The 23,312-nt window shown below is 46.4% G+C and overlaps 1 protein-coding gene across 5 annotated transcripts in view; it reads left to right on the forward strand.

Moving 5' to 3' along the window:
* The window catches only part of MCC (MCC regulator of WNT signaling pathway), a 434,517-nt gene that overhangs the window by 331,442 nt on the left and 79,763 nt on the right, over window positions 1–23,312 (forward strand). For all 5 annotated transcript variants that reach the window (XM_044264127.1, XM_044264130.1, XM_044264140.1 and 2 more), the window contains 2 exons: window positions 8,976–9,118; window positions 18,852–18,994. In XM_044264127.1, coding sequence (XP_044120062.1) covers window positions 8,976–9,118; window positions 18,852–18,994 — 286 coding nt within the window. The remainder of the gene's footprint in view (window positions 1–8,975; window positions 9,119–18,851; window positions 18,995–23,312) is intronic.

Consider the following 23,312-nt stretch of genomic DNA (forward strand, 5'->3'; position numbering starts at 1 on the left):
ACTGAGCCACCCAGGCGCCCCTGTGAGAATATTTTTAAGAGGAAAGAAACTGTGAAAGCTCTTAACTAAAAGTTGACATGACCTATAGTCTTGGAGTTTTTTTTTTTTAAGCCTTGGATTTTTAAAAGATGACCAGGAGGGTATTTATTAAAATTTTAAGCCTACAAGGACAGAGCAACTTGTGACAGAGGATGGTAGAAGATAATGGAAAATTTTTTCTGTGCTGTGTCAAGGATTGAGTCAGTTCCCTTTCAACTTATTGTCAAGACATTCTTATATGATAATGTTTGGTGGCTCTTTACATCATAGTGACATTCATTGACTCCATTCCGTTGGCATTCTTATACCAAATATATGTAAAGATTACCTTCTATTCCTTTCAATGGAGACGTCTTTCCAGTACAGATACTGGGACCCAGGAGAGAGAACATGGGGGTCCGGGGGAAGATCAGACTCACCAGTCTCATACCTTTTACAAAGATGAGATTTATGCAAGAAAAAATACGAACAATTAAATGGCAGTGCCATGCTTCCTGTGTGAGTGATTCATGTTTGAAGCTTGACCAGATTGTGGAAGAGCAAGTTCATGCATAAATTTATGCTCTGTGGCTTTAGAGAGTTTTACCAGCTCTCTAAATATTACAGAGCTATGATTAACCTAAAATGTGAATGGTGGCTATCTTCATCAGAAATAGTCAAAAAGAGCTTCAACATCTGTTGAGTAATTATTGATGGTGACACTGGGACTAGCTGGATAAAAAAAAAAGTTTCATTATACATAGTCATAAGGTCAACCTGCCCGTAGAGTTTTAAGAATAGTGATGGAAAGGGAAAAGCTGAATAAAGGAGCCTAGATCAGCATGAGGAGGAAGGTAGAGCGCTTCTCTGTTCATTTTCTATTGCTGTGTAATAGGTTACCACAAAATTACTGGCTTAACACACATTTATCAGCTCACAACTTCTGTGCATCAGGAACTCAGGTATGGCGGTAACAGGGTCCTCTGTGTTTGCCATCGAGGTGTTGCCAGAACTGAGTGCTCATCTAAAGCTCAACTAGGGAAGAGTCCACTTGCCCATGTCCTTGACAGAATTTATTACTTTGTGCATGTAGGATCCATGACAGTTTGCCTTTGCAGGCCATCAATGCAGAGAAAGATTCTAGAATAAGGCTGCAGGTCAGACAGAATCTTACCTAATGTCCTGGGAGTACATCCCATCACCTTTGTCACATGGCACTAGTTAGGAGCCTGTCACAGGTCCCACCCAGGCTCACCGAGACGGTATCACACAGAGGAGATACAGGGATCATTGGGGGGCATTTCAGAGGCCGCCCATCGCACTGTCCTGGGGGATTTGATCAGCAGCACCACTGTTAGCGTGCAGCAGTAGTGAGAATCACCACAATTCTTTAGCTCTGTTTTGTGCCAGGCCGTGTGACAAGCATCCTGCTTGCTTTATCTCAGGGAGTTCTCATAATGCCCTCTTGTGCAGATACCGTTAGCAGGGCTTTTTGGTAAGTGAAGAAAGAGAGATTTGGGGAATTTGAGTATCTTGCTGAAGATTATGAGGCTAGAAAGTACCAAGAGTTAGAATTTGCATCCAGGTTTTATGGGAATCCACAGCTGTACTAATCCTGTATTGTCTTTTAGGCTGTCTGGGCTGCCCTTAGCATCCAGAAGGGTTCCCAAAGTGGGTGGAGCATGACGCACGGGTCCATTTGGTTTAAACTTCCCTATCATCCCCATCAAACAGGTGCAGAGACATATGCATGCACCAACATTAAACAGTGTGGTGGGAAACTGGCAGAGATTCTATATGCTACTGGTTCGATGCTTTTCGATATATTTGCTATTTTTTGAGGACCAACAGTTTTACATTGCTGCATTTTTTTAAGGGCTGTAGAATGATATATCTCAAACAAGCTTATGAATCTATGACTCTCCACCAAATCAGTCAGTAGTAATACAGAATGCTTTCTATTTCTTTTTTTTGTTTTTTAAAGATTTTGTTTATTTGACAGAGATCACAAGCAGGCAGAGAGAGAGGAAGGGAAGCAGGCTCCCCGCTGAGCAGAGAGCCCCGATGCGGGGCTCGATCCCAGGACCCTGGGATCACGACCTGAGCCGAAGGCAGAGGCTTTAACCCACTGAGCCACCCAGGCGCCCCAGAATGCTTTCTATTTCTAAGCTCTCTATCTTTGGATAGCAAGGCTTCTGAATTTTCTACCTCTTGGCTTTTAGGAAGAAAACATAAATACTTTTCATTAAATGTCATGGAGAGAGCACTTTCTTGGTGCTTTCTCATTGTATGAGATACTTAAAGGTACAGTTTGGCTGTGTTCTCTTGGTCAAGAATGTCCTCCATTCCTTCCTTCCTTGTTTCTACTTTTCTTTGGTAAATTGCGCTAGTTGTTTTCCTCATCAAGGGCATTTCTATTTGTGCCGGGCCTCTTTGTTTAGTTGGCCTGGTTCCTTCCACCTTCCCCCGCTGGGAGAACCTGGGCAAGGACTTAGAATGAGGGTGAAAATAACCCCGAGTAATATTGCTCAGACCAATTCAGTGCGACCCTGAGAAAGTAGCATGACTTCTTTGCATATTTTACAAGGGGGTGGTGCTGACCCCCTTCACCAGGATGGTTGAGAGGGTTAACAGATTAATGATGGCTTTGCATTTTTCAGGAATGGAGTTCATAATGCTCTTGGGTTTGACAGCTGAGACTAATGTGATGATTAAAGATCCGTGGCCTCTGTGGAGTAAGATAAAACCCAGTGAAGAACATTAATAAAACCAGAAAGCTCCTTAGCATTGCCACTTTGCACAGGGTTTTTCCAACAAGAGCTCAAGTTCTCAGACCGGTCTGTCTCGAGGTTGACTCATGGCTTCATCCCAGGATTGCACCAAGAGTGGAGATATTCTTGGTGGCTGGAATGATACCGCGTGTTTTTATTACACATTTTTGCATACAGGCAATTTCACCGATTTATGTGGCTAGACATAGGTATTTATATAGATTTTAAAGTTGCTTCCTCATCATGATAGCTGAAATCTAGGGAAAATGCTCCGAGTATACATTAAGTCCCAGATAAAAGTCGGGGAAAAAAAAATTTCCTCCTATCTGATCCCAGTCTTTTTTTCTTTGCCTTTCACATTGACTGTTTGTAGTTGTGGGAGAAATCCTAGTGATTCTGACCTCCAGAAATTCATGGCAGGCAAGACGCTGCAACAACAGGCTTGCTTTCTTTACTAAAATATAGGATCAGTCAAAAACTGAATATAGGCTGGGAGAAGGGAGAGCCCTGGATGCGATTCCCTGTGATAAGAGGAAAAAAGTGGCAGCGTGTTATATGAGACCATTTCTTATTTTGTTCAGCTGAAATTTTATGGGGTATTTCAGTATGGTGAGGAGAAGAATTTCATCCCTCACTTGTAAGTTTTGCTGGAAGACGCTACCACTCCTCCCTGTTAAGAAAGTTGTCGCTGAATAATTGACTTTGGCAGCTAAAGCTGGCTTGATGGGTACCAGAGGGACCTAGAATTCCCTGTCTTAAAACCCCTTGTGTCTACTTTTATATTTCGGTTCTCCAAGGGGCTGAGGAGAGAGTTGTCTGGGTTTCCTACATTCACCTGGTATGGGAAGGCATAATATTTGTGTTTCCTGGAGTTTACTGGAGGTAGATCAGGGAAGGAGGCCAAGGAGGGTAACTCTGCTGTCCCTGGATATCTTACGGCATATTGCATGGGGACAAGCCCACAGGTCAAGGAACTGGGAGGGAGTAGGGGGAAGAAGATGGTGGCTACAACAGCATCTACCCTTTGATGGTGTAAACACGAATCAGACGGTTTTTCAGAGAGTTCTGCTTGTTGCCTAGGATATAACAAATCAGTCACTTTACATTTTGTTTTCATCTGTAAAATGTTGTATCATCAGAATATGCCCAAATAAATAACCCCCAAACCACCTCAGCGGCTTAACGTATCAGAGATTTATTTCTTGTTTCTTGCTAGGAGCTTAGTAGGGCTGGCAGGAAACTGTCACGAACTGTCCTCTACCAGCCTCCTAAGCTGATGGGGCTTCTACTGTCTGGAACATTGCCAGCAGCCATGGCCAGGGAAGGGAATGTAGCAAATCCTGAAGGAGCCTTAAAGGCTTCTAGGCATAAGTGACATAACTTCACTCATACCTCATTGGCTGAAGTAAGTCACATGGTCATATCTAGCTTCAAGGGGGGAGAGAAAATATCATCCCCCACTGTGCACGGATGGAGGTGAACCAGAGTCTTGAGGAATACCCCTGTTGTCTATCAGGGGTGCTGCTGCTTACGAGGCACACACCCTACATGATGGTCCTGCCAGAGACCCCTGTGTGTACCAGAGAGAAACGAACACCATTGTGGGAAGGGTTAATGAATTATGCGAAGAGTGGACATCTATCACCCCCCCCTTTTTAAAAGGGGATTTATTTATTTGACAGAGATCACAAGTAGGCAGAGAGGCAGAGAGAGAGAGGGAAGCAGGCACCCTGCTGAGCAGAGATCCCGATGCGGGGCTCAATCCCAGGACCCTGAGATCATGACCTGAGCCAAAGGCAGAGGCTTTAACCCACTGAGCCACCCAGGTGCCCCTATCTATCGCTTTTTAATGTGTATATAAAGTACCTCGACTTGTAACTTAAAAGTCAAGAAATGTGTACAAGCATGAAGGAGTAATCTAGAAATCCTACTCCTTTATACTGTTTAGCTGTCATTGTTGTAGTACCATCTGGATTGAGGCTTTACGGGGCTATGTGCCCAGAGGTGACTCGTAGATGGAGGTGCGGTATCCAGCCTGACCCAGTCTGTGCCCCTAGGAAACAGAACACTCAAAACCACATGCCCTCCCAAGCTAAACAAGGCTCTCACCGGTCATGAAAACTCAGGGTGGTGAGAGGTGTGGGTCAGTCACCGTACTGGCGTGTGCTCATAAAATCAGGCAAGACTGGAATGGACAGTCCTGTGGCTGCGGGAGCTGGCCGGCGCAGGAACGCACAGATCACGTGCACAATGGCTCTGTCTGTCCTGGGTCCCACCACTCATCTCCCACATTTCCTGCACTGAGGTGCCCCTTTCCCAGCATTGGTCTTGTGCAGTTCAGTGGGAGCTGTTGAACAAGGGTGTTCTGTTGGGTTCTTCGGGCTCCGGCAGGTAATGGCTTGTTTTCTTCTGCCCCGTTGCTTCACCCCGCCCCGCCCCACCCTGCAGCATGGAGGTCCGGGCTTCAGCCTATCTTTGTCTGGGTCCCACCAGTGTGTGCAGAATGGGTAAAGTGTTCAATGTGATACCTCAAGGGGATGTTGATTTGTACGGATGAGCCTTTTGGGCAATATCTTCTCAAGCCATCCATTCTCCTTGAGGCTGGGCGTTTCGATAGTTATTTTCCAGTGTTCTCTTTTCGCTGTGTGAAGGATCCCCAGGGTACCATTCTACCATCTCTCCTCCCCCCACCCCCCATTTCTGCCCATGTTTCTTATTCTCCAGCAGAGAATTCCACCTGGAAGCTGTGACTGCCGTTCCCTTCGGAGGACATGTCCTAGTGATCCCCACTCTGTAGCACTCAGCCTCGTATCTTAAATGTTATGGGAAATCAAGCTGTATCTATTATTTTTAGGAAGAATTAAATTATAGAGGCTTTCCCCTATTTTAGGAAACCATACTTACGGAAAAAATATAGGAACATAAACCAGATATCTTTGCCTTCAGCTAAGAACTTTTCTTCCTCGGATGGAGTCTTGTTGCTACTCCCAAATGAACCCCTAGTTCCAAATATACATTATGAGTCTTTTGTCTCCTTTTAGCTACAAGTGCTGTTCTGTCTGAATCATCAGGCTTCCTGTTGTCTCTTGTTCATACTCTCATACCCTCCAGGCAGACTTCCCAGTTACAGGCAGGGGCGAAGGTGGTACAGTACCAGATAGCATGCTCTCGTTATCTGGGCATCAGCCATCTGCTCTCCCGGCAACCTGGGCACCCCCCCTCACCCCCCGTAGCCTGGATCTTACCTGTTAGGCAGCTCTCAAGAGTCACCAGGGCTGTCTGGAGTTGTCTTGGTGATTATCAGTAGTAGATTGTGTGCCATTTTCTTGCGTGAATTATTGGCACACCTCCATTTTAACATGAATTTTGTAGTTTCTGGTCTGCCGTGGTGGTGGTGGTGGTGGTGGTGGTGGTGGACTGTTGACTTCTAAAGACTATAAAGGAGGAACTGGAAGTGGGGAATTAAAGGAGAGTGAGAGGGGCACCTGGGTGGCTCAGTCAGTTAAGCATCTGCCTTCCGCTTAGGCTGTGATCCCTGTGTCCTGGAATCAAGCCCCAGTTGGGCTCCCAGCTCCGTGGGGAGTCTGCTTCTCCCTTTGCCTCCCCCCTGCTGGTGCTTATTCACACGCTTACTCTCTCTCTATCAAATAAATACAAATCTTAAAAAAAAAAAAAAAAAAAAGATAAAGGACAGTGAGAGCTGTTGAGTATGTAAAGGGAAGCATTTCACAGTGGCTTTTCTTTTTTTAATTAAAGATTTTATTTATTTGTCAGACACAGGCAGGGGGAGCAGCAGGCAGAGGGAGAAGCAGGTTCCACACTGAGCAAGGATCGCAATGCAAGACTCGATCCCAGGACCCTGGGATCATGGCCTGAGCTGAAGGCAGAGTGAGCCAGGCAGGCGCCCCATTTCACAGTGATCTGTAGCCCTAGAGAGCTGAATATGGAAAACCAAAGAGGAGGAGCCAACAAGAGTGCAGTATAGTAGGAGTCGCAGCAAAATGCGATTCAGGTCAGGCTGGGCAGTATCTTGTAATTATCTTAAGATCTAAAACTGGTGGTCTTCATAAGAGTGCCAGCTACACTGACACATGTACATTCTGCACACGCACGCGTACACACACACACACACACACTTTGAAGGTGGGAATAAAGTGTAATAGCAAAAGCTCATAGATATTTTGCAGGAATGCAGAGAAATAGTATTCAGCTGTGAGTGTGCTCCAGAGAAATAGGACCTTTCTCACTGATTGACACATACTGTCTCTGACACATTGTCATTTTGTGGGCTTGTGTTGTTCCCTGTAAAATATGATGGATCATGGATGAAAAGGCATATAACTTCATGGAAAGAGTATCTGTGGCCTGTTAGGGTTTTGATCTGTTTAGGAAAGCTTCCCTGTAGATGTGACTTTATCCTTGCCTCAGTTGCCACATACTTCTAGTTGTGTTCGACCTCGAGGGCTGGTTATCTGATGTTGCAGGTTGTCCCTGAGAACAGAAGTTGCCATCACTGTCTCTTTGAAAGCAGCCAGCTCACGAAGGTCTGGGACACAGTCTCCACCACCTCCTTGCTTCCAGTCTTGTTCCTGGAGTTCTGAGCAACCCGCAGGACGTTACTGCATTAATACACATCAAGGTGGTTGTAGGTGTGGTCTCCACCATGACCTGTACCACCGTATTGCTCAGACTTACTTGCTGCATACGTCTGTCCATAGGGAGTGGGGCTTAGTGTGGTGTTGTGCTCATCTTGGAAGGCATTTTTCCTGTAGCTTCTGGGTTATGCCGCCATAGGAAGCAACAGATTTAGGGTGGGAGGAGGACGTTGGACCTGGTGGGTGAGAAGTCTTACCCTTGCCCGGCTGCTACCAGCCCTGAAAATGCAAAGCTGGCAAGTACGTATGACTCTTGGCATTAGGAAAACCTCACTAAAATGAAATTAAAATTCCTCTGCTGGACAGGAAATTAATCAGGGCTGAATGCAGTAGACAGGAATAGAAGTTGGATCCCTTGTTCCATCACTGATGAGTTTTATTGTTATGCAAATGAGACTTGAGGCACAGTGACTAGTGGGGCATTGAGGAGGGAACAGAGAAGTGAAGGAACAGAGAAGTGAAGGAATTGAACAGGTTCCCTAGGATTTAAACTCTAGCTATGAAAATGTTTTTCTAGCATCCACTGCCTCTGAGACCATCAAATGCTGAGCAAGGGAAGCGCCTCAGTTTCTCCTGTCATTGTTTCTGCAAAGTGGTCTCCTTGACGGTGTGATATATTGCCATTGATTCATTCCATAATACTACTAGATCACCCACAGTGAAGCAAGCCGTTTGCCAGGTGTTTGGGCTCAATCATGAAAACATCTTGTTCTTGCCTTCCCAGAGTTCATAGTCTGGTAGAAAAGGATATTGAAAAGAATGAAGTCTACAGATACACCAGCCAGATAAGAAATGTTGTCATACCACTTAGAATTATGTGGTTGAAAGTGGCTGAAACATACCCCAGCAATGTCTACAAAAAGGGAATGAACTAAAAATACATTAATTTTCATTAAAAAAATTCACATTAAAAAACAAAAAAGGAATGCATTGGTACAAAGAGAACTAAACAGCGGGAAACGTGGCGGGAAAGCTCTGGGATATAGATGTCAGGAACTCCAGAGAAATATGAACCTTTCTCACTAAGGAAGGAAACATGGCGGGAAAGCTCTGGGATAGAGATGTCAGGAACGAAAGGACAGTCTTTTCAGGCCCCTCAGTCAAGTGAGCGAACTCCAGGCAATCTTAAGTCCATTCACTCAAGATTCACGTTCCCAAAAGAAGGTAACTGATGGCCCCAGCTAGGACACTTGCCTACTTCTTGGTGAGGGAAAAGCAAGAGACTTGGATAATGACACACAGATTGTGAGTAATGGCAGACAGGCTTTCTCCCAAAGACAGAATGAATGCTGCAAAGGCAAAGACTTTTTGTCCACAGGGGTGGGAGCCGAGGGGGTGGGGCAGGCAGGAGATGCCTTCTAAAATTCAGCTGCTGTTGTGGCTTCTGGGATTCCGGGCCAATGGGCGGGTCTGTGTTTATTTGGAGCATGCTCAACGTTGAGGCTGTGGTGGTTCGAGACTATAAAATTTAGCATCACTCACCCATTGGCGCATCCACTCATTGGCACTTCTGCTGTTCTCTTGATCCCAGTGTGAGCAGTCCCACCTCATGAGAGAACATGAGGATGTCCAGGAGAGGACGACGCTTCGGTACGAGGAGCGCATCACGGAACTCCACAGCATCATTGCTGAACTCAATAAGAAGATAGACCGTTTGCAAGGCACCACCATCAGGTAGTGAGCTCCCAGACGCGGCTTTCTCTCTGCCCCTCTGGGCTCCAAGCTGGCTCTTGGAGCTGAAGTGGTCCCAATGGGTAATGATGATGTTTTGTTTGTGGCTAAGACTTTTACAGTTGATATCTACTCCTGTCTCTTCACCTTGTTAACCATGCCCTTTCCCCTCCACTATTCTGTTCTCTTCTGGATCGTCATGAGGGCTCCCCTGGAAGGCAGCCAGGGTGGGAGTTGTAATCCTCCATTTACCGATAAGAGTGTGGAATTGCAAGTGGGTGAAATGATTTTTTAGCAAGTTCTGAAGGACGCCCCTCCATCTCCCTCCCAGTATCCCTGTCACCTCTTGAATCTACTCGATGTGCAAACTGTGTGCCTCCCTTGGGGATTTTGAGAGCTCTATCAGTGTGGCTTAGGACTAAGGAGTATGTCTGCTTCTAGATAATGTAACATCTTGAGCTCACTTGAAGTTGATTTACCAACATGGATGTGGCCTCTTGCAAGCTCGGGTGGGGAACAAGATTGGATACATCGTTTTACTGGCACAAAGTCTGGGGCTTAAAAATATTAAGGGATTTGGGGTACCTGGGTGGCTGAGTGGTCAAAGCCTCTGCCTTTGGCTCAGGTCCTGATACCAGGGTCCTGAGATCGAGCCCCACATCGGGCTCTCTGCTCAGCGGGGAGCCTGCTTCCCTTCCTCTCTCTCTCTGCCTACTTGTGATCTCTGCCTGTCAAATAAATAAATAAAATCTTAAAAAAATATATTAAGGGATTACTTTGAAGTTCTAGTTAGAGGATAGAGGTAGAGTTAGAACCCACGGTCTCTCTGCTTTTACTTAATATTCTTTCCATGAAAGTGACTCCTGGGTGTCCTGCCTTCCTTAACAATCACTTAACCCCTAAGGCTCCTGCATGCAGTTCTGAATGGGTGTGTCTGCCCTGCTCTGCAGAGGAGGGGGTTCGCTTTGAGCTACTTAGCCAAGGACGAGAACTTTCATCTCCCTGCCTGTCCTCAGAGAACAGCCCTGAAGAAAGCAAATGGTTGTCCTCCATCTTTATGAAGAAAGAGGGATTTGCCCACTGAATATCTGTCCAAGCCGCAATCAGGGCAGTTGTAGAGACCACTACTTTAAACTCTCCCTCCAGAAGTCCCGGGTTAGAAGAAGCTTCGGGTGGTTTTGTTCCAAGTCTGAGAGAGTAATGACAGGCCTATCTGATGAGGGTACTGATGGGCCTCTGGTTTTTCCGGGTAAAATCATGGAAAACTTTGCACTGACTGGAGCCACACAAGAAATCCCATATTCCAATTTAGAACCTCAAGGCCTTTAAATTGTATCCCGGTCTTCAGAGTGATTGTGGGTTAGAGACGCATGAGCAGAGGAGAATTTTCAGACCAAAGAAATGATTATGGCAGATTTAAAGGAGACTGACAAAGTACATTGGCAAATTTGTAATTTCCATTAAAACATGTTGCACTTTGCAACACTTGAGAAGGTGAGGGCAAATGGACCAAGTGAGTTATGAAAAAAAGCATCACACATCACCTGGAAAACTCAATTTCAGGATGTTTAAATTAAGTATAATGGCCAAACGTCTTCATGTTAAGATATAGTGAGCTTCTTGACTGTAAACATTTATTGGTGCCTCTTATTTAAAGTGAGATTGTGTCTGTGCAGATGTCACATTAAATTCTGCCAGTTTTCATTATGTAAATGAGCTGCCCCTCCTTGAAGGGAATTCCTGCAGGCCACACAGACATGGGGGCCAGGAAGACAGGGCTTTTCTGGTCCCCTGAGCTCCTCAGCTAAGGGGTGTCTCCTGCCCCCTGCACTCCAGGAAACTGGTTTGCCCTAAGATCCTGAGATGCTTGCTAGACTTAGTGAAGCAGGAGCCAGGTACCTCAGAGGAACTCCCAAAGGCCCTCAAAGATCCAGGATGTAGAAAATGGAGAGTCACACTAGTCAGGCACAATGCTGGTCCTGACAGTTTCTTGTCACTTTGGCTTGGGCCCGAGTTAGGAATTTACTGGAAGTGCTGAAAAATCATTAGTATGGGAATAGTGTATTTAAGCTGCTATGATCTATCCATATGTACCCTAGAACACACTCTCTCATATCCTGTAGCCACAGGGCTAAGGCAGCCAAGAACCAAACACTGCAGGGGGCTGAACTCCAATGTAAGTTGAAATCCCAGCCACATTGGATCTCTTAGATGAAGATGAAGCATTGATAGGAAAAGAAGAAATGGTGAGAATTTGAATCAAGACACCCGAGTAGGTTTCTATGAATCGAAATACCTAGAGCCTACAAACCCCCATCCTGCAGAAGCACTCCCCCTCCCTGTCTGATAAAGCTAGTCTTACTTTGCTTGGAGACTCTGTAAGCAATCTCATCCCAGGTAGGGGGTGCCAGATGTATACACTCATGGCCAGATCCCTCAGGAATAAAGATCGCTCATTATTTCACTTGGTGAAGAACTCTAACCAACTAAGATGCTGGCCAAACACAAAAGAAATAGGGAGTTCCGAGTGAAAGAAGGAAGTTAGCAACACCAACCATAGCCTTAGGGCCAGTTGTAGAAAAGAGGGCTAGCCTATGCTTATTTTGGTGCTTATTTGCATATATATCATATATATGCAATTTCTTTCTTTTTTTTTTTTTTTCCCCCTCTTCTTAATTTCTCCTGTTACACAAGGTGATCTGGTTTTGGTGAAACTTTTCTATGGGTCAGGTTAGCTGGTATCTAGGAGGATTTGCCACTGAGCTAGAAGAGCAGTGGGTGCCTGACGGAGACAATAACTGATGGGACTTGGGGTCTCCCCCTTTGGTGAGAAGGTGAGTCCCCTCCCATTTGAATGAGGAATGGTTACAGAAGCTTGGGGTCATGGCTGTGGACATTTGGAAATTTCAGTGTGTGTGAGAGGTTGTATGTGGTTGTTGAGTAGCCAAAGAGGGTGGTCTATGACATGTCATCTAACATCTGGTACCATTCCCACCCCTTCTCTCTGCTCTCCCCAGAATCAGAGAGGCTGGACCCGTGGGACTCCTTCCCAGATTGCCTAAATAGCTGGGTTTTGGAGGTGATTTTGGTTCTGCCAGTGAGGTGCCTTTGAATGGGTTTGGAAAGCAGAAGGCAGGTGGGAGCCGTCGTTCCTCAGGCCATGATGGCGGCAGCGGACATAGAGACTTTCATGGGCATGAGGTCCTGCACCTCAGAGCTGGGAGCTGTGGGCAGGTGTGAAGGAATGGCAGTTTGCTGACCTTTGAGGGGTCCACACCTGTGATGGCAAATGTTCCAGGTCCCAGTGACCTGCACCCACACTTCTCTGCTCCTTCCAACAGTCACGCAAGCCTGGAACTGCCTAAATTGAATCTCTTCTACTTGAAATATCCAGTGTAGTTTGTGTTCCTGACTGAGCCCTGCCTAATGCATCCTAAATCCCATCTCCTGGGAATAAACACTGAACATTTTGTATATATGGCCTCCTAAAAAATTTTATTCATGAATATTTTAAATAAATTGGATCACATAGCAAACAATGTTTTGTAATGCAGGCTTTTTAACGTAACTATATGGTATGAGTGGCTTCTTTTAATGTTCATCTGACTTGGGGAGATTATATAATGGGATGGGGGAAATGGAAAAATACATCAGTAGCTCACTTTGGAATGGGGGGGATGGATTTCTAAACAAATTAAACATGACCACTTTTGTTTCCCAAGGAGTCTTTCCTTTTTTTAAAGACTTTATTTATTTATTAGAAAGAGAGAGTATGAGTGGGGCAGGGGAAAGGGCAGAGGCAGAGGGAGAAATAGGCTTCCCGCTGAGCAGAGAGCTTGATGCAGGACTCAACCCCAGGACCCTGGGATCATGACCTGAGTTGAAGAAAGATGCTTAACGGACTGAGCTACCCGGGCACCCCCTGAGGAGATTATATTCTTTGCCCAAAAGCTACTCTCCTAACACCACCGTTTCACTGCTGGCTGTCATGAATAGTCCTGTTTCTGCTTCATTGCTTGGTTGTTAGCCCACAGCTGTCTGGCTTCTGAGTGCAGCAGTTTGCCGACACTCCTTTTGCTAAGGACCGAATTGTGTCTCCAAATTCAAAAATTCATATGTGGAAGCCCTCCCCCTGAATAGGACAGCATTTGGAGCTGGGGCCTTGGGGAGCTAACTCTGTCCCGTTGAGGATAGGGACCCCATGGTGGGGGTAGTGGGCGCCCTTCTGAGAAGAGACACCAGAGGGCTTGCTTGAGGCCGCGCTCGCTCCTTGCTGCGTGAGGACACGGTGACAGGGCAGCAGCGTCAGTAAGCCAGGAAGAAAGCCCTTACCAGAAACTGACCGTGCAGCTGCCTTGATCTGGGACTTCAGACCAAAGTCTAGAACTGAGAGAAAATAAAATCCTGTTGCTTGAGCTAGCTCGTCTACAGTGTCTTATTACAGCAGCCTGGGCGAAGAGGCTTTTTTGACAATCACTAGTGACTTCCTAACTGAAAAATCCAGCGACCTTTTCTTATTTCGGGTCCTTTTCTAGAGGATTTGCTTCCAGATCTTCCTTCCTAGTGTATTTTTCTTGAACTTCTAGGATCCTGTATCTTTTCTTCTGTCGCTGAGATTCACCTTCAGCCTTGGCTCCTACCCTGGGCTCTCCCCTTCTCTTTACCTCAAATGGCTGCAGCCCTGCCGCACTGACCTCTCCCCCCTCGGAGTTACCTCCCTCTACTCTGGCCCTTCACCCTTCTGCTGCTCTGTCTGCAAAATGCTCCTTTGGCAACAAAGATAATATGCAAAGTCCCATTTACTCCGACATAATCCAGTCTCTAAAATCTCATACCTGCCCCATGAGCCTGACCTTTCCATTTGCCCCGTTATTTACCAGAAGATTCATAGATGAGTCCATCTTCCTCTGCGCTAGATGGAAAAAGAGGTGTAATTGCAGGAAGAATTGAGACTTAACACCGATTTCCTGCTTTAGAGCCTCTAAGAGAATGGGAAAGAATACAGTTCCTCATTGTATCTAAAAAAAACTTTGTTCTTTAAAACAATGATGGCATGTCAGGACACATCTGCCTTTACTTATCAGGAAGCAAAATCCCCAGCAGGTCAGGTCGGCGGGGTTAGCTGGACGTAGTTGACGGACAGGTGTCAAGGCAGGCAGACGTCCATCTGGATCTTGTTCACCAGTCAATCCAGTGACAAGGCATGAATGTCCACGCCAAAACAGAAGAGACATGGGGATTGCTGAGGAAATAATATTTGTAGCAAATATTACTGATTCTGTAGTACTTTAGCTTCAGGTCTGGAAGTACTTCCCTTTTTGGATAAGATCATTTCACCCCTGGCCAGTTATGAGAAGGAATCTTTAAAAAATTGTCATCAACAACCACCAAACCTTCTCCTTAGATCACCATATTTGACTGTTGATTAATGGTCCTAAATTTAGGAAAGAAGCTGTACTGCTCACTAGTTGCTGGCTCTTGGGTAAATCACTAGCCTCTTGAAGCTTCAGTCGTCTTACTTGTAAATTAAAGGTATTGGGACACCTGGGTGGCTCAGTCGTTAAGCCTCTGCCTTTGGCTCAGGTCATAATCTCAGGGTCCTGGGATGGAGCCCTGCGTCGGGCTCCATGCTTGGCGGAGAGCCTGCTTCCCTCTTTCCCTCTGCCTGCTGCTACCCCTGCTTGTGTGCTCTCTCTCTATCAATAAATAGATAATCTTATATGCAAAAAAAGAGTACTGATCCCAGCTTTGATGAACCCTAAGATCTCTGCTGGTCAGTCACTGCTAGTTACATAGGTGGTGGGTACAGTCTGATGCCTGCGTCCTTGGGAGCACTTTTCTTTTGTTTAAGCTCATAGCAAGTACGCACCATTGCACTCTAAGAGCCACTTGGAAGCACTTCACAGATGCTTCTAGGTGAATGAAATAAGGTACATTCAGAATCCTGTGAGATGATTCTTTATCTTCCAAAGAGAAACACCTGAGCACTTTGTAATTCCATAATTATGAAACTGCCACAATAGTATGTAATTACCAACATTTATCACTCGATCAAGCTTTTGGGTTTTTTTTTGTTGTTGTTGTTGTTATTTTTGGCTTTAAATGATCACTTCTTGGGTCTTTTCATCTTTTCTTCCTTCTTATCTCCAGCATTAGCAGCTGGTATTCTTTGGGGAGATCCTTTTTCCCCCAAAGAAAAAAATTACCATTTGCCGAGAGTTACCGGATACACAACAGAAAGAAGCAGGCGATGAAGTCACTTTGCGATGCCGATGCTGTGATGTTAGCTAGCCATCTTCACCTGCCAGGTGACTCCTGCTGCGCAGAGCAGCCTGAAAAACACATCTCAAGTTCTTGCTTTTGTAAAACTGCTGGGACTGGTAGAGGCTTTCTGGCTTCTTGTTCCATTGCTCTGGGTAAACCGGAGCTCCCGGATAACGCAGTAGGGAGAAAAGCCCACGCTCTCCTCATCTACATGCACTGCAATTGCAGATGGACCGTCCTGCTTACAAAAGGCCCTGTGGGGTGCCTGGGTGGCTTCTGTCTTCGGCTCAGGTCATGGTCTCAGGGTCCTGGGATCGAGCCCCACATCAGGCTCTCTGCTTGGCGGGGAGCCTGCTTCCCCTTCTCTCTCTGCCTGCCTCTCTGCCTGCTTGTGATCTCTGTCTGTCAAATAAATAAATAAAATCTTTAAAAAAAAAAAAAAAGGCCCTGGGAGAATTGGCTTTTGTTCTCTCTCAGTCCCAAATCCCAGCCTCTTTTTAGGAATGATGCCAATATTGATGTTCAGGAGATGATAAGGATATGCAACTCTATGAATTTTTTAACCAGAGTCAGTGGGAGAAACAAAAGGGTTGCACATATTTTAATATTTAGGTTCAGTTGAACCATTTTTCTACCTCCTCCTTCGTGGTACAGAATGCTGCCTGATCTCGCAAGGTTGTTTCTGCCTTTTATTACCATATACGTGGTTTCCATGAGTTGTTTTGTACTTCAATACTATGATTACCACAAGGAGGCATCTTAGCCAGGAATTCTGTGTGCTCAGCTCAGCCCTTCCCTTTGGGGTCAAGAACACAGGCCTACAGCACTTGGCCCTGCTTATTTTCTCTGATTCCATATGAGAGCTCGGCAATACTTCTTCCCCTGAATTTCTAGACTTTGTCATTTTTTTAAAAAAGATTTTATTTATTTATTTGACAGAGGGATCACAAGTAGGCAGAGAGGCAGGCAGAGAGAGAAGGGAAGCAGGCTCCCTGCTGAGCAGAGAGCCTGATGCTGGGGGCACAATCCCAGGACTCTGGGATCATGACCCGAGCTGAAGGTAGAGGCTTTAACCCACTGAGCCACCCAGGTGCCTCTAGACTTTGTCATTTTATTTTTGTTTCTCCTAACTCTAATGATTTCCCTCCTTCAATGCTATCCTTCTGATCAGAGAGCTGAGCACCCCTCCATCCTCAAGGTTTCCATTGGGCACCCCATGGGGTTTCAGCGGTATTGACCACTTACTCCTCTTCATTCCTGTTCTCATTCACATTCGGGGGCTCTCTGAGCCTTTGCTTTTGCCCTTCCACCCTCATGACCTGTCTAAAGTCTACTTGCCTGGGACTTCTCTGGAGTGCTGCTCCTCACCTGCAACCCAGATGCTCCACCTGTGTCCACACACAGCTTCCTGGGTTGTGAACACATTTGACTCTTAGAAGACTGCACCCACCTGGTCTTTGCTTTCCTGTTCTTATTTTGGTGCTCGAATACATTGACCACGGGTCCTTAGTTTGCATTTCATGACCCTGAAAATCTTTGGCCTCAGAGGACATTTCTAGGGTAGTGTGATTGTCCCTCAGACCATGCTCTGACCGCAGTGAGGAATGGCCCCTGCAACCGACAATCTCCTCTCCCAGCCCTTCCCTATTCACTGCTACATACAGTTCATCCTGGTAATCCCTGGAAGTAATTCCTTACAAAGCACGAGATCTGGCAGGCCCTATGTGTTTTGGAACCTGCTGAGCCGGAAAGGTTTAAGGTGGCTATGAGTGAATTTGCAAATGCCATTTATACAAAGATACAGCAGCATTTATCTGGCTTTCTTGGCTGTAAAACCATCTCAGCCAAGCTGAAGCTGATTACATTGGCCATGCAACAAAGGTAATTTATTCATCATACACAGAACCACCCGTTAACTAAAATCAGATTTTGTAAGTGCTGATGGAAAAGAGAGCTGATGTATCAGGGCACAATTACCCTCTAGAAGGAAAAGGCTACTCTTAAGGTACTTTTTAATTGTTTTCATTCCTAAACCTAATTATTATTAGCTTTGCAGGTGTCTCATAATTAACTTAGAGAACATTAACCTATATTTTTTGCCTTCACCACTCCCATTCTAATTCATATTTTGCATGTCTGGGGGCCTAATATCTGTTAAAAGCCTCCCCAGATTTCTGGATGGTTTTTGTTAAAAACCCCTTATAAAGCAGGGGCTCAGTGGAATTCCTTCCCTGAGATGATGTAAATTTCTCGAGAGAAGAACTCTGGAGAGTTCTTCACATTCTCTAGTTTACAGATGTGTCTCCCCAGCTTAAAATGGCGGTTGCCTCTTCCCCAAGTGCCAGTTGTCACCCATTACCATCTTGGTCTACCCCAAACCCAAGGCTATAGACTCTCGTCCCTGCTGGTGTCCACAACGTCAAGCAAATGCCAAGCCAAAAGGACTTCTCTTCCTGGCTTTCTTCTCAGACATCCATGGGCTTTGCAGGCTCAATTAAATCCCCTGACGATTTTCTGCTCTGGTTCACTTGCAAGATCAATGCTTCATACCGGGACTGATTTTTGCCCTCTCCATGTCCATGTCCGGTGTGTGTGTGTAGTGATGGCGGTGGTGTGAGGAAGAGGTATGCATAAGTCTTGAAAGACATACTACAATCGTAAGCTCCCTTCACATGCCCATGGCTAATTCAGGGACCAAATGTTGAAGGATTGTGAAGGCCTGAGAAGGGGTGGGGTTATGTGTGTGCCATTACAACATGGCAGCATTTAGATGTTGACTTCTTGTTTCAAGTGCTGACTGACGGAAACAGACCACTGAGTGGCATCCATTCACTCGCTGTGTCCATTTTTCTCCTCTGCCCATCCTTTTTTCCTATCCCCTAACTCCACGGACTTGCTTTAGGGAAAGTAAGTATGGCATTTACCTCTCAAAGTATCCAGGTTGATGTGCACAGGTGAGGTGCTGGTTTTCTGGTAGCTCCAGCCCCAACACCTTCTTATATCCTCTTCCAAGGAGAACGCCCACCAGCGGGACCCTCCAGGTGATGGGATGTGACATTCCAATGCTCCGGTCTCCTGTTTACTTTGCTCACTCTAGCCTCAGTACTCACACCAGTTTTCAGGTCTTGGGTTCTTTCTCACATTTGAGAAATTTGAGGAGGTGAAGGAAACTAATTTCTTGTGGAAATCTTAAAAGCAAAAAAATTTCTACTAGGCTGTTAGATGGATCTTGTTCATCATATGTGTAGGTATGGGGCCACAGGAGCAACCTTTCAGTTTCACATGTAGACCATAGAGATGACTGAATGTTTGGCCTGGAGAGAGTCCTAGCCCATACAGCTGAGGAGGGTGGGCAGGGGGAGTAGATCTGTCTGATTTCTCTCTGAGTATCTTTCTTGTCTTTAGAAGTCATGTTCTCTAGGAATTTGTCTTCTGTCTCTGCCAGTGGTGGCTGACTCTCCTTTTTCCTCAGGGAGGAAGATGAGTACTCGGAACTGCGATCAGAACTCAGCCAGAGTCAACATGAGGTCAATGAAGACTCTCGAAGCATGGACCAAGACCAGACCTCTGTCTCCATCCCTGAAAACCAATCCACCATGGTCACTGCTGACATGGGTGAGTCTGCCTGCCACTTCATGCAGAGTTTGGTTTCTGGATTGTAATGGGAATTTTAGAAATAGGAGGCAGCCTGAAGTAAAATTTAATTAGTCAAGGAGTTTGGTGAGTAGATGGAAGCACACCTATTTGAGTCCATTACATGCTACTGTGTTGGAACTAAAGGGGTGAATGAGCTTTCCATCCTGATGTTTGTGATTCAGACATAGATCACCTCTATTTGAACATTCTGGAGATGGGGAACCATCTGAAAAGGCTATTGTAGTGTTCCGAGTTCCAGTAAAATCTGAGCTACGAGGGCAGGAGTGGGAAGGATGGAGTGGGTGGCAACACATTGTGGTGGAAGAACCAATTGGTTTTAACAACTGTTGGCTCTGAAGGAATCCAAAATGACTCTAACCTGTTGATCCTGAGTGACTAAGAGAACGATCATAGTCTTAGTAAGGATGTTCAGTTGAGAAATGAGTCGGGAAATAAATATATTGTGTTTGAGGTTGTAGAGAAATGTCCACCTGGTTTGGTGTATTTTAAACTGCAGGTCATGATGTGTTAGTGGGTCTTGAGATTAAATAAAAAATATTTTTTAGGTGAAATCAAATAGGAAAAAAATGAAATGACAGTATTACTTCATAAGACTTAATTGTTGAGTTATGTGTATATGTAGAAAGTTGCCAAATGCAATGTTTCTGCTGTGCGCTGTAGTCAACCCACAAAATGTTGCAAAATCACAGGTCTACTTGGAGATGCTTAACCGGATCTTTGGAGAGATTAGGGTTGGGGATAAAGGCTTTGAAGTTCTGAGGTAAGGAGATCTCTGTGGTCAAAAGGGTGTGGAGTCACAGAGGGAGGAGCACCATATCTTAGGAAATGTTCACATGTAGGGAAGATAGAAGGACTAGGAGAAGGGGGAATAAACATAGTGTAAATTTCTTAGACTCTAAACTTTTGTTGGGGAGAGAGACTTGAAATATAATACACATTTATATTAATTTTGAAAGTGCTATAACATTAAGGGGCATACTACCATGAATTTATCAAAGGAATTTAATTCAGTTTAAGATTCTAGAAGAGCTTCTAGAAGTGACATTTGAGCTGCGAATTTATCAAAGGAATTTAATTCAGTTTAAGATTCTAGAAGAGCTTCTAGAAGTGACATTTGAGCTGAGAGCTGGAGGGTAAATAGGAATTAACCTGTTAAAGGAGGAGATGCATTCAGGGGAGGGTGGGAGGAGTGGATGCATTCAAGGAGATGGAAAGAGATTGTGGAGGGCCCAGAGGTGTGAGATGCAGGCTGGAGAGTTAGGCGGGAGCCGGAGCATGCAAGATCTTGTAGAGCATGTTAGAGAGTTTGACTTTAATCAAACATGCACAAGAAACCACTGAAAGATTTGAGTAGTAGGGGAAGGGGATGCGATGGTCAGGTTTGCATTTTGAATCAAACCTTCTGTGATAAAGAGAATCAGTGTATCAAAAACGAATGGGGAGGCCAGCTAGGAAACCATTGCTAAAGTCTCAGTGGGCATGATTATTGCTAGGTTAAAGGCGATGGTAGGTAAGCTCTAGAAAGATTTAAAGTTGGCAAGATCTGCTGGAGGATTAGAGAAAGAGGGGAAAAGGAAGTTTGCATGTGGAGATGTTCTCTCAGGGTCTAGATGACAGAGTTGGCGGACGGCGCCGCCGAGCACCAACATGGGAGCTCAGTGAAAAGAGCCAGGTGGTTTTGCTTCGAGTTTTGTCTTGTTGTACTTGAAGGAAGTGGGAGTGCAGGGTGGAGCGCCTGTGTTTCACTTGGGCATAAGTTTGAGGTATCTCGAGGTGTCTGTGGGGGGAGATGCTTCCAAAGGCAGCAGGTATCCATGAGAAGCCAGGAGGAGAGGTCTAGGCTGAAGAAAAGCAGTGAGGAGACACTGGGTTATATGCAGTTGCTAAAACGGTGGAAGGCTGTGGTCGAGTGAGGAATGTGGAGAACTGGGGCAATCGGCCAAAGAGGAGACCCAGCAGAGCTCCTGGCAGGGATGCTCCCCCACCCCACGATCATTTTAGTCTCAGTTTAAATGCACCCGCTCTGAAAACATCTCATGGGCATCAGTCTGCTGCTTCCTGTGTTCACTCTGGGACTACTCCTTTTGTCTCCTTCTTCTACTGCACTGAAATTTTAAATGATGTATTTCTAGCTCTTTGCTCGACTGACTCTCCCCCTAAACTCCACTGGGCAGAAGTATGTTTATCTACTAGCAGATCTCCAGAGCCCGTCAGTGGGCCTGGCACATAGCGTGTGTTCAGAGGTATTAGCTGGGATGGACGAGTGAAGCAGTCAGCAAGTCCTTCAAGCAGTTGGCCAGACAGAGCTATAGGAGGAAGGGAAGAGAGCCGTGTCTGGGAAGTCAGTGGGCCAGAGAAAGCTCTGGAAAGGAAGGGGTCAGCAGGAGGGATGGGCACTGAGGCCAACAAAGTCATGGAGAACTGTATATTGATACCGATGTGATCCCAACAGCAATGGAGTAAGGAGTGGAGGCCTCTCCTAGGTCCTCAGGCTCTAGGCTTCAGGCTGAAACTGCCTCTCTGAACTCACCTGAACCCCTCTCTCGGGCCTTGAGTTAGAACACACGCAGCCTCGGGGACCATCCCAGCTGCGGGCCCAACTCCCACGTGCTGCTATATACCAACCCCGCAGTCTCTAACCCTAGTGGCCCCAGGCTTCTGGGCTCTGCCTTCCAGCCTTGGGGGTGGGACAGGTGCAGACAGCCAAGGAGTTCCCACTCAAGCAGAGAGTTACGTCTACACCAGTCCCTCCATTCATGTCTCTGAACATATATTTTTATGAAATAAGTGCCCCACAGTCCAATAAAGTTTATCAATCAAGTAAGGTTGGGAAGTAGAGGATGAACCTACTTCAGTGGGCCGGGCATCTTCACTGTGGGACTTCTCAGAGCTTCTGACAGAGCACCCAGTAGCTCAGGCTGTCTACCCAGGAGCTGGTGTCTGCCTGTCTGGGCTGGGAGCTGGCTTCATTTTCCCAAATGATGAATCTCCCATCCTTTCTTTCCATCCTTCTTCCCGTTATAAATACACGTTCATTATAGCCAGGGGGAGCATCTCTGCCAACGAGACTGAGCTCCTGGAGGGAGGGGATCCCATCTGCCCCATGTCTGCGTGTGTGTTCTCTGCCCACAGAGGCGGCCTTGATTCGTTTATTCAACAACTCGCTGGGTGCTGGGTGAGGGACCAGGGGTGTGAGACACCAGATCTGCCCTCAGATCACTGTCATCGCACGCCTCCATCTCTCACACCGAGAATGATGCCCCGACTCCTGGCCCCGGACTGTAGGCCTTCACAGAACTGGGTGTCCCCCACCTTAGGCCACATCCTCCCCAGCCATCCCCATTTCTCTCCCAGCTCTGGCCACACTGGCCTCCATGCAGCCCCTCACACCTGACCAGTGCTCCTTCCCTGAACCGACCCTCTGCTTCCTCTAGGCCTGCGTGGAGCACGCTGGCCTTCCCTCACCCTCACTGCCAGGCACTCTCTCCTCCCCTTCTGGGTTCGCTTCTCCTCACAGCACTTAGCGCTCCCTGGTGATGTGCTGTACGTGCCTTTCTTTGACCGTGTATTGCTAGTTGTTACCAGTCTCTCACACGAGATTCTAGAACCCGGCATCACCAGGGCAGGGATGTCAGCTGTCCTGGCTGCCAGTTCCAACAGCACCCACGCAGGGGAGGCACCCAGATACCGGGGAGCAGCGAACACCGGCTTGGAGCTCACGGTTCTCTGGAGGTGCATACCAGCAGGGGGAAATGACCCACAGTGACGTGAGGCCCGTGGCAGGAGGTAGACAGTGGCTACTAGCCACACCCCAGGGGGCAGGAACCTCGGGGAAGACATCCCTGAGGTCACATCTAGCAGAAGCTGAGGGGACAGGCAGGAGTGAGACAGGTGAAGAGCAGGGGCAGGAGGAGAGCTCAGGAGGCAGAGGGCCTGCACCTGCCAGTCCCTGGGGAAGGCAGGTGCCCGGACAGCAAGGAGGCGGGGCGCAGAAAGGCTGCTGCAGTGTGCATCCCCCAGGTGTGTTCATCGGGACCGGACGTCTGCCTCTCTGTACTCCTGCCATTTTCCAGTTAAACTGCTTCGATAGGAAAAAAAGCTTCCATCTATAAACACCATTATAGGAAATCATTAAAAAGCAGCCATTTCATTATGGTTGCTATATTTGCAAACCTGCATTAGCAGCCCGAGTTTTCTTGAGCTCGATTTGATAGGCAGAGTTTGCTGCAGTGTGTTTGCAGATCTTCATTCTAGATAGCAGGAGTTATGCCACCTA

Source organism: Neovison vison, chromosome 1 (assembly GCF_020171115.1).
Source record: "Neovison vison isolate M4711 chromosome 1, ASM_NN_V1, whole genome shotgun sequence".
Taxonomy (NCBI): Eukaryota; Metazoa; Chordata; class Mammalia; order Carnivora; family Mustelidae; genus Neogale; species Neogale vison.